Here is a 14776-nt window from a genome sequence, read left to right on the forward strand (position 1 = left end):
TTGATTCACCTACTGGTTCTTAGAATTCTTATGAATGAAACACAAATAAATCGTTTCGGATATTGAATGACTGTTGTGTACTCACTTGTTTAGCTTTATTTTGGGACACTGGCACTCGATGCTCTTGCGCGGCACCAGCAGCATCATGTTGCCCCTGCCCAACAAGGAACTGGTCGTGCCCGACATGGGATTCCGCTTGAAGATCGTCTGGATGTTGATCTCGTACTTGTAGATCTCGTTCTGCCGCTCTATCGAGAACTTTTCCGTGCTGATGTCCTGGGAGGCGCGATCGTGGCCAATTACTTTGGCCAAAATGGCTGTAAATAAAGTTGAAGTGTTTAAGTGCTATTAACCGATTTGTAATTAATGGCAAATTAATGCTTATAAAATGAATTACAAACGAACTCTATTTGTGTATAACTTTAAAGTACCAGAAAGATTTTAAGTGCAGTTTAAGAAGATCTCACATTTTTAATATACGAAATAAAAAACGAGTTTAATACCTAAATATCCATTAAAAAAATATAAATGTATACATGGACTTCATAATGGCCATACATTTAGATCATGGGTAAATATTTTTTTTAAGTCAATGATTACTTTAAAATTTAGTTTAAGGAGTGTTATTTTAAAGAAGAAAATTTACGCATTTTCTTAGTTTTAAACCAACTTTTAAAATAAAAAAAGGAAGGCCTTTTAAGACCCACATTTTCTAAAATAAAATATTAAAGCAATCACGGACCTAAGGAGCGTAATTTAAGATTAACATTAAAATGAGAAAATTTGAAAGTAGTTTTAAAATTACTTATCCGTTTGAAACCTTGTTTTATAATACCATGAAAACGAAGAACAGACCCCCAAAAATAGCAAAGTGTTTTTTTTATAACTCACCATAGTCTTCCATGCAAAACTTGTTGAGATTGAGCTTCTTGGGACTCGCCTTGCACTTGCCGCAGTCTGTGGGGCGTAAAGTTTGTAAATATACAAAGGCGGATCAAAAGCCGCTTTTCTCTCTCAGTGTACTTACACTTCTTCATTTCCTCGACCTGTGAGCCGCCGCCGTCCTTGTAATCGCCCGTGCCGCCTCCTCCACCGCCGCCAGCACTCTCGGCCTGGATCATGTTCGCGTTGGTGGGCACTTCTGTTGGTGGGGAAAAAGAAGGGAGGGGGAATTAGGGACTGGGAACCATGTGGTTCCTAAGGATCTCCTCGTGGAACGCCACTTACTGATGCAGGGTGCCACATGGGAGCGGGTCTGCTGATAGCCCCGGGCACATCGGTTGCAGGTCAGTCCGGTGACGCCCTCCTTGCAAGGACACTGGCCACTCAGGTGATTGCACGTCTTGCCCGTCGAACCCACCGGATGACAGTCACAACCTGCGAATCGAGAGGAGGTGGAGAAGGTTGGCGAATCACAAGCGGGCATGTCATCCTCATTAGAGCGAGGCTCCATCTATCCATCCATACACACAGCTGTCTGTCTATCTGTCTATCTGTCGGCCTGGCAGACAGCTTATGGGACCACTGATTGATGACAGCTTATTATCAATAAAACCGGGGGGAACTTGGGAATACATGGGCAACTCAGTCATTTCTGTGCTGTATAATGACAGCAAAGGAGACAGGCAATAACAACTACACGGTTTCTTAAGCAGTAAGAAATATTACAATAGCGAAACTTGTACTTTTCACAAGAAATGAAATTTCAATTTTAAACGAACAGTTCTTAGTACAATAATGTTGCTTACAAAATGTAAGAAAAAGTATTCTATTAAGTTAACTTTTTAAATGTTAACAATATACAAACATATTGAAAAGTAACGTTTGAGGTCGTAGTACTGTAGAGAGATGCTTAAGAATTCGCGAATAGATTTGTTTGCTCTATTTTGTAGGTGCAACTTTTTTGTTCTTTGTCAATTTGAACATGTGAAAATTAATCAATGAAGGCGGTGTTTTATTTATTTTTGCCGGCATAAAGTTAAGCAGTGCCAAAAGTAAAAGGTAGTGCTTTATTGACTCAGTTTTCATCTGGCAAACTTTAAAATTGTATGCTTTGCAGCCTAACTGAATACCCTTAAATCTGTGTACCAGGGGCAATGAAAAGTGGTATTACCCCTACACTGTTATACATGAACATCAAGTAACAACCGGCCAAGACATCATATGTCTTTCATTCAATCAGCGGGAGACTGGAGAAAGCGGAACTTACGCTTGCAGACTTTGCGATGATTGGGCGGCTTAGTGGCATCGCGGTAGTATCCCTCGCGGCAGTAGTGGCAGTACCGTCCGGTAGTATCGTGTTGGCAATTGTAGCACACACCTCCCGAAACTCGGCCGGATAGCTTGTATAACTCCAGGTTGAAGCGGCAGCGACGGGCGTGTCCATTGCACTGGCACACTGCAAAAAAAAAAAACCAGAGAGGCCATAATTAGAAAGTAGAATAATCAATAACATAAATATTAACTTATGCATCACATGCCATTTAGTTTGGGAAATTTCTTTCCAATTTGAAACAATATGAATTATTAGGAGAAATGATTGATTGTGGGGAGGCTCAGAACAAAATTGTGGAAACATACTTTTTTTATTTTACCAAAATATCAATCACATTTTACCCCAAAAAAAAAGTTTACAAGCAAATTAGTACCCAAATATTGTCGAGACTAATTAGATATTTAATAAAAATTTGCAATGACGTTGTTATTAAAATCCACAAAATAAGTACATTATCTGCCATAAATGCTTAATTTATATCATGAAAATTGGTTTAAATAAATAAAAGATATCATTTTAATTGCACCTTAGATTTGGCAGCATTTATCATTAAAAAACTTGTGGTAATAAAAATAGCTCCGTTTATTATTTTGTGTAACTATAGCTTAAATTAACATTTTCATGCCCTTGCTCGAGTGATAAAAGTAAATATGCAACTTCACTCTTTTGAAATTTTATTCACATTAACTCATTTAAAATCTCTATTTGTTTATTTTTCTGGTAGAAAACGGAAATTTGCGCCAAAATAGCCTTGCTTAAAGTTCCCACTTAAAGCTTTCGCAGTTTAACCCAATTGATAAAGGATATCACAAACAGTTTGCTCCATCGGTTTCCAATAGTTTCAGCAAATTACGGTCATTGCCTAACGAGCTTAACCCGCTCCTATATTGCTAATACCAAGGATAGCACCATCGGGTCCAAGGATGGCTAATCATTTAATGGCAGTCCGGGTCGTTTTTTCCTTGGAATGGATGGTAAATGGTGGGATCGTGGATGGGTGGATAGGTGGATGGGTGAATGGGTGAATGGGTGAATGGGTGGATGGGTGAATGGGTGGATGGCTCCGTATATTTCATAAATAATTAATAATGATGGGAAACTGTTACGTGCTCTATTTTTCGAACAGGTGCGGGGGCAGCTGAGCCATCCCCTTATCCCCTGTCTTGCTTATGATTGATTATTGTTGATGGTATGGCTGCTGTGCTGTTTCCTTGATTGATGAAAAAACCAGCAAGGATGCGAGTTGGGATCTTGTGGGATTTGATGGGCCTTGAGTGGATGGAGTTGGCTGCTGCTGCTACTGCTACCTTTTACTTATGTTTTTTATGGCATTCTTTTTCGCTGCTCTTTATCGATTTTGCAGACTGACCGCCCACTTGGTCGCCGTAAATGTTCATTTAATTAGTCGGAAAATATCATAAAATAATTTTGGCAACTAATTGGCAGCACTTGACTTCAATTTATTATGTTTCTGGAACGGAACACTGAGGTTGCTCCGCCGCCCCCTGAACTTTCTTTCCGTTATTCGCCACTCCCTGTGGGCAAAGGCATTAAGGGTGATTTATATACAAACGCAGACACACACGTGTCCTCTTTGTAAATAAAATGCAGTGGCGGTCCCAGTTTTAGCTCCAATCATGCGTTTTTGCGAATCTCCAATATTTCGCAATTCGTTCAAATTATTAAACACTACAAAATTTGAGAAAAGATCATTTTATATGGGATCATAAATAATTTGTATCTTTAAATATCATTTTTATATAAAAAATATCAAACTGATATTCTCAAAAAATCAACGTGAAATTTTCAAATATTAACTTGGTATTTATGATATTGCCGTCGCAGGAAATAATTTTCAATATATCGAATAATATTTTATATGGAAAAGTCGACTTATCTTTTTTAATGTTATAATTTGCAAGACATAATTAGTAAGTAAGTGTTCAATAAGGAATATTTTAATTATGACAGTGTACAATCTATGGCGTCATAAAAAAAATAATGAAGTAGTAGAATAAATAAATTAGAATCTTACATTTGCATTGCTATTTTCTTGCCCTCGGTTGTTGTTACACAAATGTTTTTATGGGGACTGTCCGCCGATGCCCCCGCATGTGCGCCTTTGGGGGGGTTTTTTGGCAAGGGGCTCGGAGTTGGTGATTGCCTTTGGTGACTGGTGCGACTATTGTGATTGCTGTTGCTTCATATTTTTCATATCTTATGTCTGCATCATCGACGAGCGACGCGAGAGTGGAGAGCTGAGGACTGAGGACTGACAACAAAGGAGCTGCCTGCCGAGGAGGTGGGCGCGGCAGGAAGACAACGCGGATGGACGTTCGCTTATTTGGCAAATAATAACAACAACAATAACAGCAACAACAATGGACCCGGAGTGCCAGACCGACTGAATCTCGAGTTGGAGCGCTGATGGCCAGAATACTTATCAAAGGACCTTATCCTTAACCCTGCAGCAGGCGCACATGTCGCATGAACCCCCTTTTCCCCCAACCTACCATTCATATTGTCATCATCATCGCTCCTCCTCGTGGTCGCTGCACAATTTAAATGGATTTTATTCTCGGTCGTCACTCAACTTCTCCGGGGTCAAGGCCACGATGTGGGCAAAAAGGGGTCGAGCACTCGAGCATTGCGAGTATGAGATAGGTTTTGACTGGAGGAATTATGATAAGGCGACAAGGCCATTTTAAATTTGATCTTGTGTCCTTCGCTCTCTTTTGTTCTCTAGTGACAGATCTCCGTTTGATAAGGTATCACTTGAAGAACCTCATTAAATTTTGTTGACAATATTATTGATTTTATTCAATTTAGTTTTTCGACGCTTAAAATTTATTAGAATTAATGTAGCAATTACATGAGACTAACAAAAAATTAAGATAATTTTATATTAATATGGATTAGGCAACTATTTATATTAATAATGCTTTTAAAAATATTTATTTATTTATTATTTTTTAAATATTGCATTAATGCAAATAAAATACTTTTAGTATTAGTTTTTAATGTATTATTCAAAATAAAAAGCATGAATATAAAGTGTTATTGCAATGACCAATGCGTGCATTAAAATATTAAAAAAGTTTTCACTATTGCCAGAAAGCAGATTATGTATTTTTTATCAGGGACGGTTAAAAAAAAAATTTATTTAATTGAACAAAACCATCCCAATTTAAAAATAATTTTGGTGAATTTTATTTAATCGCTCACAAAATAATTATTATTGTTTTGAGCGAAAAAAAAATTAAACAGCGATATTTTTTCATTGAAAGTCGGATAACTTTTTTGTGCAGCGTTCTGTGTGATAGCTTATTAAGGGAAATGAGACAAGCCAAAAAACTAAATTTCGAATTAAATTAATATTCTTTTATGAAATTTGGTTTTATTGGTTTGCATTAATAAACTTAATAAGCTAACAAGACAATCTAATTCAAGAATGCTGCCCAAAACAAGTTATCCGACTTTAAGAGAATTTTTTTGATCGAAAAAATAACACTAAAATAAAATTATCTTTAATTATTGTGATTTAAAATTGTGATTTTTATATCACTTCTTAAGATTCCATGTTATATCTTGTAACTTGATAATTACCCAGCAAGTACATAAAACAAATCAAATAAGACAGCTCTTTCAGTTCGATGTTGTATGGCTTTCTGGGTTGCTCACCCAGAGTCATGAATATTATTTTCATCTTCGTCTCCGAACCCATTGTAGTAGTGAACTCCTGCGTCAATATGAATCTTATTAAGAGCTTTTCCTTCTCCCCGGCTTACCCATATCGCTTTTAATGATAATAACAATGATAATGTCCGCCAGTTGGAGTCCACTTTTCCACTTTCCCACTCAATCCCCCTTCCCAATTCAAATGGCCTTCGGGGACGCTACCCATTGTCGTTTTGCCATTGACACGCATTGTAATTGAGTTGATATTGCGGAACGATAAGCCACAATTCAACGAGACGGGCGATGAAAAGCGGACAGCGAAAATTCAACAGGGCAGGGGAAAATTCCACTGGCAGACAATTAGAAAAAAAAAATTAAAAATAAAGAAAACCCCAAAGGCAACAAAAACTCGAAGCTCCCGCCGATTAGCCAAAGTAGCACATAAATTTTCGGTGGAAATTCGGTGTGTATGAGAAGGGGGAGGGTTGTGGATTTACTCAAGCATGGAGCAGAGCGTATGGGATGCAGCCGATCGGCTTAATTGGGTAACAATAAAACGCATTTTTACGCGAATTTCCTTCACAGTTCATTTGGCGCGGCCCCATTACGTGTTCTCTGTTTTCTGTTTTCTTTTTTTTTTTTTTTGGTCTTTTTTCTGAAGAACCTCAATTACTGGCCGGCGAAATTTGCACATCTTGGCAGAGAATGCCGTTTTTTGATATACGGGCCAGGCCAGGTCGAGGCAAAGACCCAGACCCATCGGCTGGAAAGAAATTTGCAGGCGGTCGAGAAAAGAAAAGTTCATAATTTAGCTGCAATTTTAATTAAAAGCCAAACACTCAGGGGCCTGGGGGGAATCTTTGGGAGGGGGCGGGAAACTCTTTCGATGGGGAAAACGGGAAAAAGTGGTAAAACACATGCTAGCCAACAAAAGTGCGAAAACAGCAACGTGCTCACAGATAAAGGAAAATAAAGGAAAACATGTGAAAATCATTTTGCACCCAGTACCGACAGAGAGAGGGTGTATGGGGTACATGGGGTACAGGGGGTACAGGGGGTACGGAATGGGCATGATGAGGCACGGCGCCGACAGATAAGCCGGGACCGGACTGGTCCAGGCCCCGTTCATAAGTCCACAGAGTCTGAGAGTTATGTGCCCGTCCGTTTGTTGTAAAACGGCACAGAAATTATGGGCGAAGACCAAACAGGCCTCAGCCAGCCTCAACGACAGCCAGACCATTCCAAGCCTCCTTACAACCATCCATAAACTGGCTACAAAATGTCTAAATTTTTTTCCATACGATTGTATGCGGCGAAATGGGAAAAAGTGGGAGGTGCAGCAGCAACAGAAAGCAAGAAAAAAGACCAAGGGGAAGTAACACGATATGATATGATCTTGAGTACTTGTATTCACATTCGAACTGAACGAGGCGCCAGACTGTATCCGCCGAAGAATGGACGACTATAGCATCTCTCCAAAGAGGGAACAATGTGGCCAAAAGTGAGCGAATGGAAATGCGGAGACGGAGCACGTTCCCATAAATCATAAAAAATATACGAGTGTGCCGCACAAGGGTCAGAAAATACTCGGTTCCAGATAGTGCAGATAGCGAATTGCAGCCATAAAACACATAATGAAGCTTAATGGTGAGAAAAACTGTTAGCAACGCTGTTACTCATCAGAAGCTCTCATCATTATGGATTGAGTTTACCGACCTCGAGGAATACGTTTCATTTTTGTAATATATGGAATGCTTTACAATCGGTTCTTGCGGATTTGAATTCAACATGGTAATTAGTACCATAAGAGCATGTAAACGGTCTGGTCTTCGTTACGAATTAAGTTTAAGTTTTCAATTAAAAAAACTAATAAATGCCTCTGTAAAATATATTGTACATTTGGAAATTAATTAAACATAATAATTAGTACTCGACAACTACATATAAGAGTTAGTTAGAGGTCAGCAAAATGTCATTAAAGAAGTTCACATTATTTTGAATTAAGATTATCGACCAATATAATTAGTTTTATTTAAGAGTTTCCCCGATTGGTATTTTGTAATATAATTAAACGTGTTACTTAGCACTCAAGAATTATTTGAGTAAGTAAAGGGTAAGCTTATCAGTGCAAACTAATTTATTAAGCCTAAGGAGTTCATATAAGAATTCTATCGACATTGTACTTTAGTACCATAAGCGCAAGTAAAATTTCTGTGATCATAATTAAAGCTTTTCCTTGTTTCACATTTCCTAACTGTTTTAAAATACTGATAAAATTACTGCAAGCTTATGATCAACAGTTTGGGGAATGCGAAGTTAGCTCTAATAATTTTTTAAAATATTTTCCATTTTGTCAGGCTCGATTTGTGTGTCTGTAGCCACATAACACACACGCCCAATGTAATAAATTTGCCGTATCGCCAAGTTTTCTACCAAAAGAAAATTTGCTTTGCCTGCACAAAGAGTTGCTTGTTGGCATTGTCCTTGCTTTTCTTTTTTTTTTCCCCCGAGGACCTGGCAAATTTTCGTGAGTTGCTTTTTTTTTGGGTTTTTTTTATTTTTTGCCCCCTCCCCGCAACTTTGTGTAATTTTCTCGCCCGTTGACAAGAAAATGTTGCCTGTCTCGCCTTCGGTATGTTTTCGCTTTCATTTCGACTCACGTTCTCTTTTGGGTTATTTTATTTTTATTATTATTTTTACGTTCTGGCTGCTTTATTTGTTTCGAAGGCGATTTGCGTGGTTTGTGTGTTTTAAAATTTGGTGTGATTTGAATTTTCAATGGGATGCCCATTTCCGAGCACAAGCCGAAATCAAGTAAATTTGTACGTTGTAAAAGTGGGGGGGGGGGAGTGGCATAATCGAGTGATGCGTGAAGGCAGCGTGGGGACTGTGTCGCTGCCAATGATTTCAAAAATGCTGCCACGCATAATTTTATTTATTTTTCAATTTTTCCGCCCTGCTACTTCCCCACTCGCCGATATTCGTCGTTGAAATCGCTGTGTTGTCTACGTCCTTAAGCACTTTGCTTGCTTTTCGGCTAAGTCTGTTATGATATCCCCTCGAACAAACGTGTTGACAGTTTTTCGCATCTCACTCGGTTGTGCGATGTTTGGCTTGCCAAAATATTTGCCGCTTGAATGGCAACTGATTTTTATATTTAGCCCGAGAGTGCATTTCCCGCACTTTGTGTTCCATCCTCTGCGCAACACAGCGACTACTTAGGGTGGTCTGTATTTTCCCCTTTTTGGTTTGTTTCCAGAATGCCGAAGGAATTTGGTTTAACATTTTTGCTATAACAGCATATGATAATTAAAGCCTCACTGAATGTTGGTAAGGACAGGGGACATAGCAATTGATTTACAAAAAGATTTAATTTAATAAACATTTTTATTACTTTTATTTATTATTAATTTTTAAGAAACTTAAGCTATCAGTTAAAGTAAATGCATATCCAATTAAATACAATTATTGGCCTCATCAACAAATGTTTAATATGACAATATTAAATTAAGGTTCTAGCTTAAAATTTGTGAGATAAAGTTAAGAAGAAGTCAAATTGTTCGGGAACACAAATTTGCTTACTCAATGTAACAATGTACAGGCTTCGATTCGTGTAATCGAAAAGAAATATAGTAAATTCGGTTAGTTAAGGATTTTGAAGCAGATAAACACTAACATTATGTTGAAAAATTAATTGATTTTAAAACAGCAATTTAAGTTATGGTTAAGAATAACAGTGTAAAAAAGCACTTTCTGATTGTGGTTAAATTCCAACCGTTTATTTGAACAACAAACCCATGAAGTAAAAATTTGTAGTGCATTTGTAGGTATATCGACTATGAATTTATATTTAATACTAGCTAATGTTCTTTATAACTCAAAATCAACTTAATGTATGTACGTTGCTTAGGATGAAAAAAACTTACTTTCTCCGCATGCAATTAATTCCCAACTAGAAGGAGTGTTCAGTGTGGCCAGCTGGAAACCCCGGTTTTCCCTCGGTAATTTCCTTTCAAATGTACATAAGTATGTACAAAGACTTCAACGCCCTCTTTTACTCCATTGAAATAGCGGGAAAGCGGGAATTGGGATTCTCCCACCGAATGTGACTGGCGAAATTGGCTTTTGCCTGCAAAATTATTTATGGCCAAGTGGGCGGGGTGGCATTATTGCTGTTGTTGCAATCGACACCCCCGCAAAACTGGCAACCGATGGGTGACAACTGCCGCGATGATGACGCTGCCAATGATCATCAATGCGATGATGACGCCAACACGCAATTTGGCAAACAAATTACGCCAAAAATGTGCATTGGGAAACAGAAAATTGCAGGCCCAAATCGGAGCCAAATCGAGTCTCCCTTCCATTTTCAAAAACCCACCGCCCCAAAAAACCATCACGCAATCCCGGGCCAAGCAAAAAAAAAAAAAATAATAAAAAAAATAAAGCATGGGCGTTGATAATTGAATTGAAAACTTTTGCCTCGCATTCGCACTCATTTCGATAGGAGGAGAAAAGAAAAGCGCGCTAAGACGCCATAATTCGAGAGATTGTGCAACTTTAAGGTCCGCAGTTGGAAACTGGTAAATGGCGGAGGGAAAGCGGAAAATTGAAATTGGGACGAGGCGGCGGCAGTGCCAAATGAACGGGCAAAATTATTCGAACGCAGCAAAACTCATAATAATTCAGGATGGAGAATCAGAGGGCCGCCATAATAATAAAAGGTATAAATCAGATTTAGCCTTATTCAACTCCTGGCAGGGTGCTCGGCCACTTTAACGAAGCTGAGATACTTGATTGGCCACTTTTCCCCAGAAGTCAAGCTGAGTCGAGGTGTTAGGGAACGGTTCCTAACGAATTTCTAGGTAATTCCAGTGAAATTTATTCTTCAGTTAACTTTTACATCTGCTCAAATTGGGCAAATCATAGGAGAACAAATGTGGAGTCTAAGAGCCTTATTTGCGTAATATAATCGAAAAGGATCACAATTACTTGTGATATAGATTACCTGACCTTAATCGACTTAACAAAACGCTAGCGTTCGTTCTTGAATTTTTAAATGCAATATTCCATGTGTGTTCAACATAAATAAGTTCATTTTGTTTTTGTACATTTTAACAGATTGTATAAATAACTCAAATTTATCCCATCAGTACTTTGTAAAACATAAGTCCGGTGTAAACTTAAAAATGTATTAAGTGACCATTGTTTAAATTTTTTTAACACGTTCAATAAAGAAATAAAACAAGAAGAAACAAAAGATTTTAGGTAAGATATTAAAAATTGACTTTTCTTTATTGGTTTTATTTCACTAATACTTTTTATATGGAATATATTTGTAAAGGAAGTGATTTTGTACGAATCTACAACTGAAAATATTAAATTAAGATTGTATATCGAAAAACAAGTAGCTGCAAAATATTTTGTCCTTTGACAACCCATTTAAATATTAGCTTTAGAACCCATATTACTCTAGCCGCATTCCTTATGCGATCCACATCTCTTGGCCTTTTTGCAATGTCACTTGGCTTTAAAAGGGGAAGGGGCCTTTTGAGACCTTGGTCTTTGGTATATGGTTTTGGTTTTGGTTTTGGTTTCGGCTTGGGTTTCGGTTTGAAGAGGCAAGCATTTTTATAAGACATAAATTGTGTGATTTAGCTAAATGCGCTTCATGGACTTGGCCTAGTAATTTGTGGCCTGCCAGGGTCGGGTGTATGGGTTGGCAGAGGAAAATCAGGGGGCAGGGTGGTAGGGAAAACTGCAGCAGCATTAAATTACACTCTCATGCAGGCCCACATCCACATCCCAGACTTTTGCATCCAGACAGGGCGACTCTACGACTGCGACAAGCTCATATTGCTTTATGTCTATGACTGCTGCCTTTTCCCCCTTTTTCACCCCACCACTGGCTGAGCGCTTTTAATGGGACATTTTGTAAGTAAATTGCATTAATTTCACAACTTGCCTGCGCAAACTCTTCGGTCGCAACGAAAAAAAGTCCAAAAAAAAAAGGGGACTCGTTCCGGAGACCAAATGGCAGCCAAAACGTCCATTGCCGTTGTCAATGTGCCATTGATGATGGAACGATTTATGAGCTCCGTCCAAGCCTCGATTACGATTGTGAGAAACCGGTCGCGGATTCGATTTCGATATCGTTGACTTCCAGGTCTAACCAGACTCGGTCTTAGTCTCAGTCATAGTCTCAGTCTCGGGCTCAAATCAAAATGCAATTAAAAGCAGAGGATCGGTCTGACACAGCGGGAAAATAGCAATAGCTTCGGCAATTGCCCCTCGATCACTTCCAGCAACTGTCAAACGAGTTGGCCGGGTGAGCCGGTTAGCCACTAAAATTCAGAACGACGCTTTTTTTACAGCACTTGAAGGTGCTAGTCAAAGTTTAACGATTAAGTCCTGTGGTAAATGCCCACAAAAACCATTCAAACTTTCCTAATCAAAATGGCTTTCGTTTTATTCGATTCAATTATAATATCAGTAAAATAAAATGGTCAACAAATTAAGTTGATTTAATAAAAGTTTACAAAAGTAAAAAAAAATTGTCTTTGCAGAATAAAATGTTAGTACTATAACCACTTCAATTAATAACTGTTCAAAATATATATTAAAGTTTTTTTGTACATCGAAAATTGTTATCAAATGGGTATGACAAGTTAAACACCATTAAAAAACCAAAAGCTATTAATCAAATTGCTTTTTAATTTAAAATAAGATAATTTAAGGGTCATTTATGCAGATAAAAAAAAAACTTCAAAACCACACCCTCTAAGTCATAATCCCCCCCAATTTGCGTATGGCGAATGAAAACTCTCAAAAACCCATAAGTCGTTGAGCCTTTTCCGGAGGTATTCCCCCTTTAACATTTTGCACCTAATTGAAGAGCTTACAACTTAAATTGCCACTCGATGAACTCTGTTGTGGCTTTCGGAAAAGGCTCTTTCCACCGCCTCCTGCTGATCTACATTTTTCCACCCCGACTCAGTTTTCTAATCTTCAATGCGGGACTGCAGGACGCAAAGCGCCTCTATTTTCCCTCTTTATTTTCATGCTCGTTGTTTTGTGTGCACATATGCGGACACACATGCAGACGGTAAATATGCACGAGAATTTGTATTTGTACCCATTATTTGAAGAGTGGAAAGGTATATGACATTTAGGGAAATGTAATCAAAAGAATTAAATTAATATAGCACACGTCTGTCGAAAAACTCTAAGATTTTTGTACTTGTTTGTACAAAAGTGTTTTTTGTTTGAATTTTTTTTTAAATATATATATATAAGTTAGTAGGAGGTATCCTCAACTCCCTTTACTCTGGTTTCCGACTGATTTTGCGTATTGTGAATACAGCAAACGGCAAAATGCAAAGTCAAACGCTTAAAATGCAAAACTAAAAGCTCTCAAAGAGTGTGTGTGTGTGTGTGTGTGTGTTGTGTGTATGCTAAGCGGGAAACAAAAGCTATTGGAAAACATAGAAAACCCTTTTGCGAAACAAAGTGCATCTGCAGCGGAGCCAGAGGTCGCAATTGCGAGCATCTGCGTATTGACAAAGCGGAAAAACTGTGCAAAATAAGCAGCATCCTACGTAAGCTTTTTCCACCGCACCTAGAATGCAGCACCATCACCATCCATATATATCCTTAAGCCTTTTGTATGGCGTCGGGGAGTCAAAGGAGGTTTAAAATGTCACACCGCAGTTTTAACCCAGAAACATAAATATTGAGAGTGCTTAATGCAGGGAGAAGTAATGGTATTTATAAACAAAGTAAGATTCCAATAGATATAAATTTGCTTGGATTACAAATTGTTTACTATTGTAATAAATATGTATGCTGCCTTTTCGAAAATTTAATAAATAATCCGTATATATTATTTCGATTCTCTTATATAGTCACAAGAAATAATGTATTAGCGAATATACATATGTATAAAAAGTTAAATAAGTAATCAAACGAGTACTGTTTTCTTTTATTAAATGTTAAATTTTTAAAACATGTGTGTATTAAGCAAAGCACCCAGACGGCGAAAAGCTTCAATAGAATTAGGGCTTCCTTCTTATTGAATGCTCTTATTCAATGTGACACACTTGTTGCCAAAGGTCAAAGGTCAGAGGGTGTTTATACGATATGTGTGCCAAAGCTAATTGAATTGATCCTTGCTGGCGCGAGGAGAAAAATCCATTAGCTGAGGCCCGCCATACATTATCATCTTTAACATTTCGTTTGAAGGATTTAGGTTACGCATACGCCGTGTGTGACGAGGTGGCATCTTTGTCGTTCACGGACGAGCACAAAATGTATTTAACTTAATTTAGTTCGAGTTACCAAAAAAAAGCTTTTAAAAGTCACAGCAAACAGGCAAAACAAAGCAAAAACAATGCAAAAGAGGACCTAAACAAAAAGTCGAAAATAAAACACGAGTGAGCGAAACCAAAAGACAAACACGAAACAAAAACAAAAACAAAAACAAAAGTTTCGGTCGGGCAAAAAAAAACACAAACTTTTCTGGGGAAAATCGGGCGGGTGAAATGTGCAAAAGTCCGGGTGATAGTGGCGTGGACTGCGGAACGTTGAAATTCATTAATATGCACATATGCAGATTAAATGATTAACTATATAATGCACGGGCTCATTCGCCCACCGACCGCCAGTGAAAAGTTGCCGGTGGATTTAAAGATTTTCCATTTGCCCCGGCCACCAGCAAAGGCATCATGTCCTTCACTCACAACGGAATATCCGGCGGCAGTCCTAATGAGGGACCAGTCCTAAGCATGGGATTAGTTCGCAGCGAAAAACAAGGAGGAAACCATG

The 14776-nt window shown here is 38.2% G+C and overlaps 1 protein-coding gene across 2 annotated transcripts in view; it reads right to left on the bottom strand.

The window, feature by feature from the left end:
• The window catches only part of LOC128260583 (netrin-B), a 76011-nt gene that overhangs the window by 5615 nt on the left and 55620 nt on the right, over positions 1 to 14776 (bottom strand). For both annotated transcript variants that reach the window (XM_052993722.1, XM_052993723.1), the window contains exons 3-7: positions 2210 to 2398; positions 1228 to 1377; positions 1028 to 1141; positions 892 to 957; positions 86 to 317 (exon numbers count right to left, since the gene is read on the bottom strand). In XM_052993722.1, the coding sequence (XP_052849682.1) occupies positions 86 to 317; positions 892 to 957; positions 1028 to 1141; positions 1228 to 1377; positions 2210 to 2398 (751 nt within the window). The remainder of the gene's footprint in view (positions 1 to 85; positions 318 to 891; positions 958 to 1027; positions 1142 to 1227; positions 1378 to 2209; positions 2399 to 14776) is intronic.

The sequence above is a fragment of the Drosophila gunungcola genome (assembly GCF_025200985.1).
Source record: "Drosophila gunungcola strain Sukarami chromosome X unlocalized genomic scaffold, Dgunungcola_SK_2 000032F, whole genome shotgun sequence".
NCBI lineage: Eukaryota > Metazoa > Arthropoda > Insecta > Diptera > Drosophilidae > Drosophila > Drosophila gunungcola.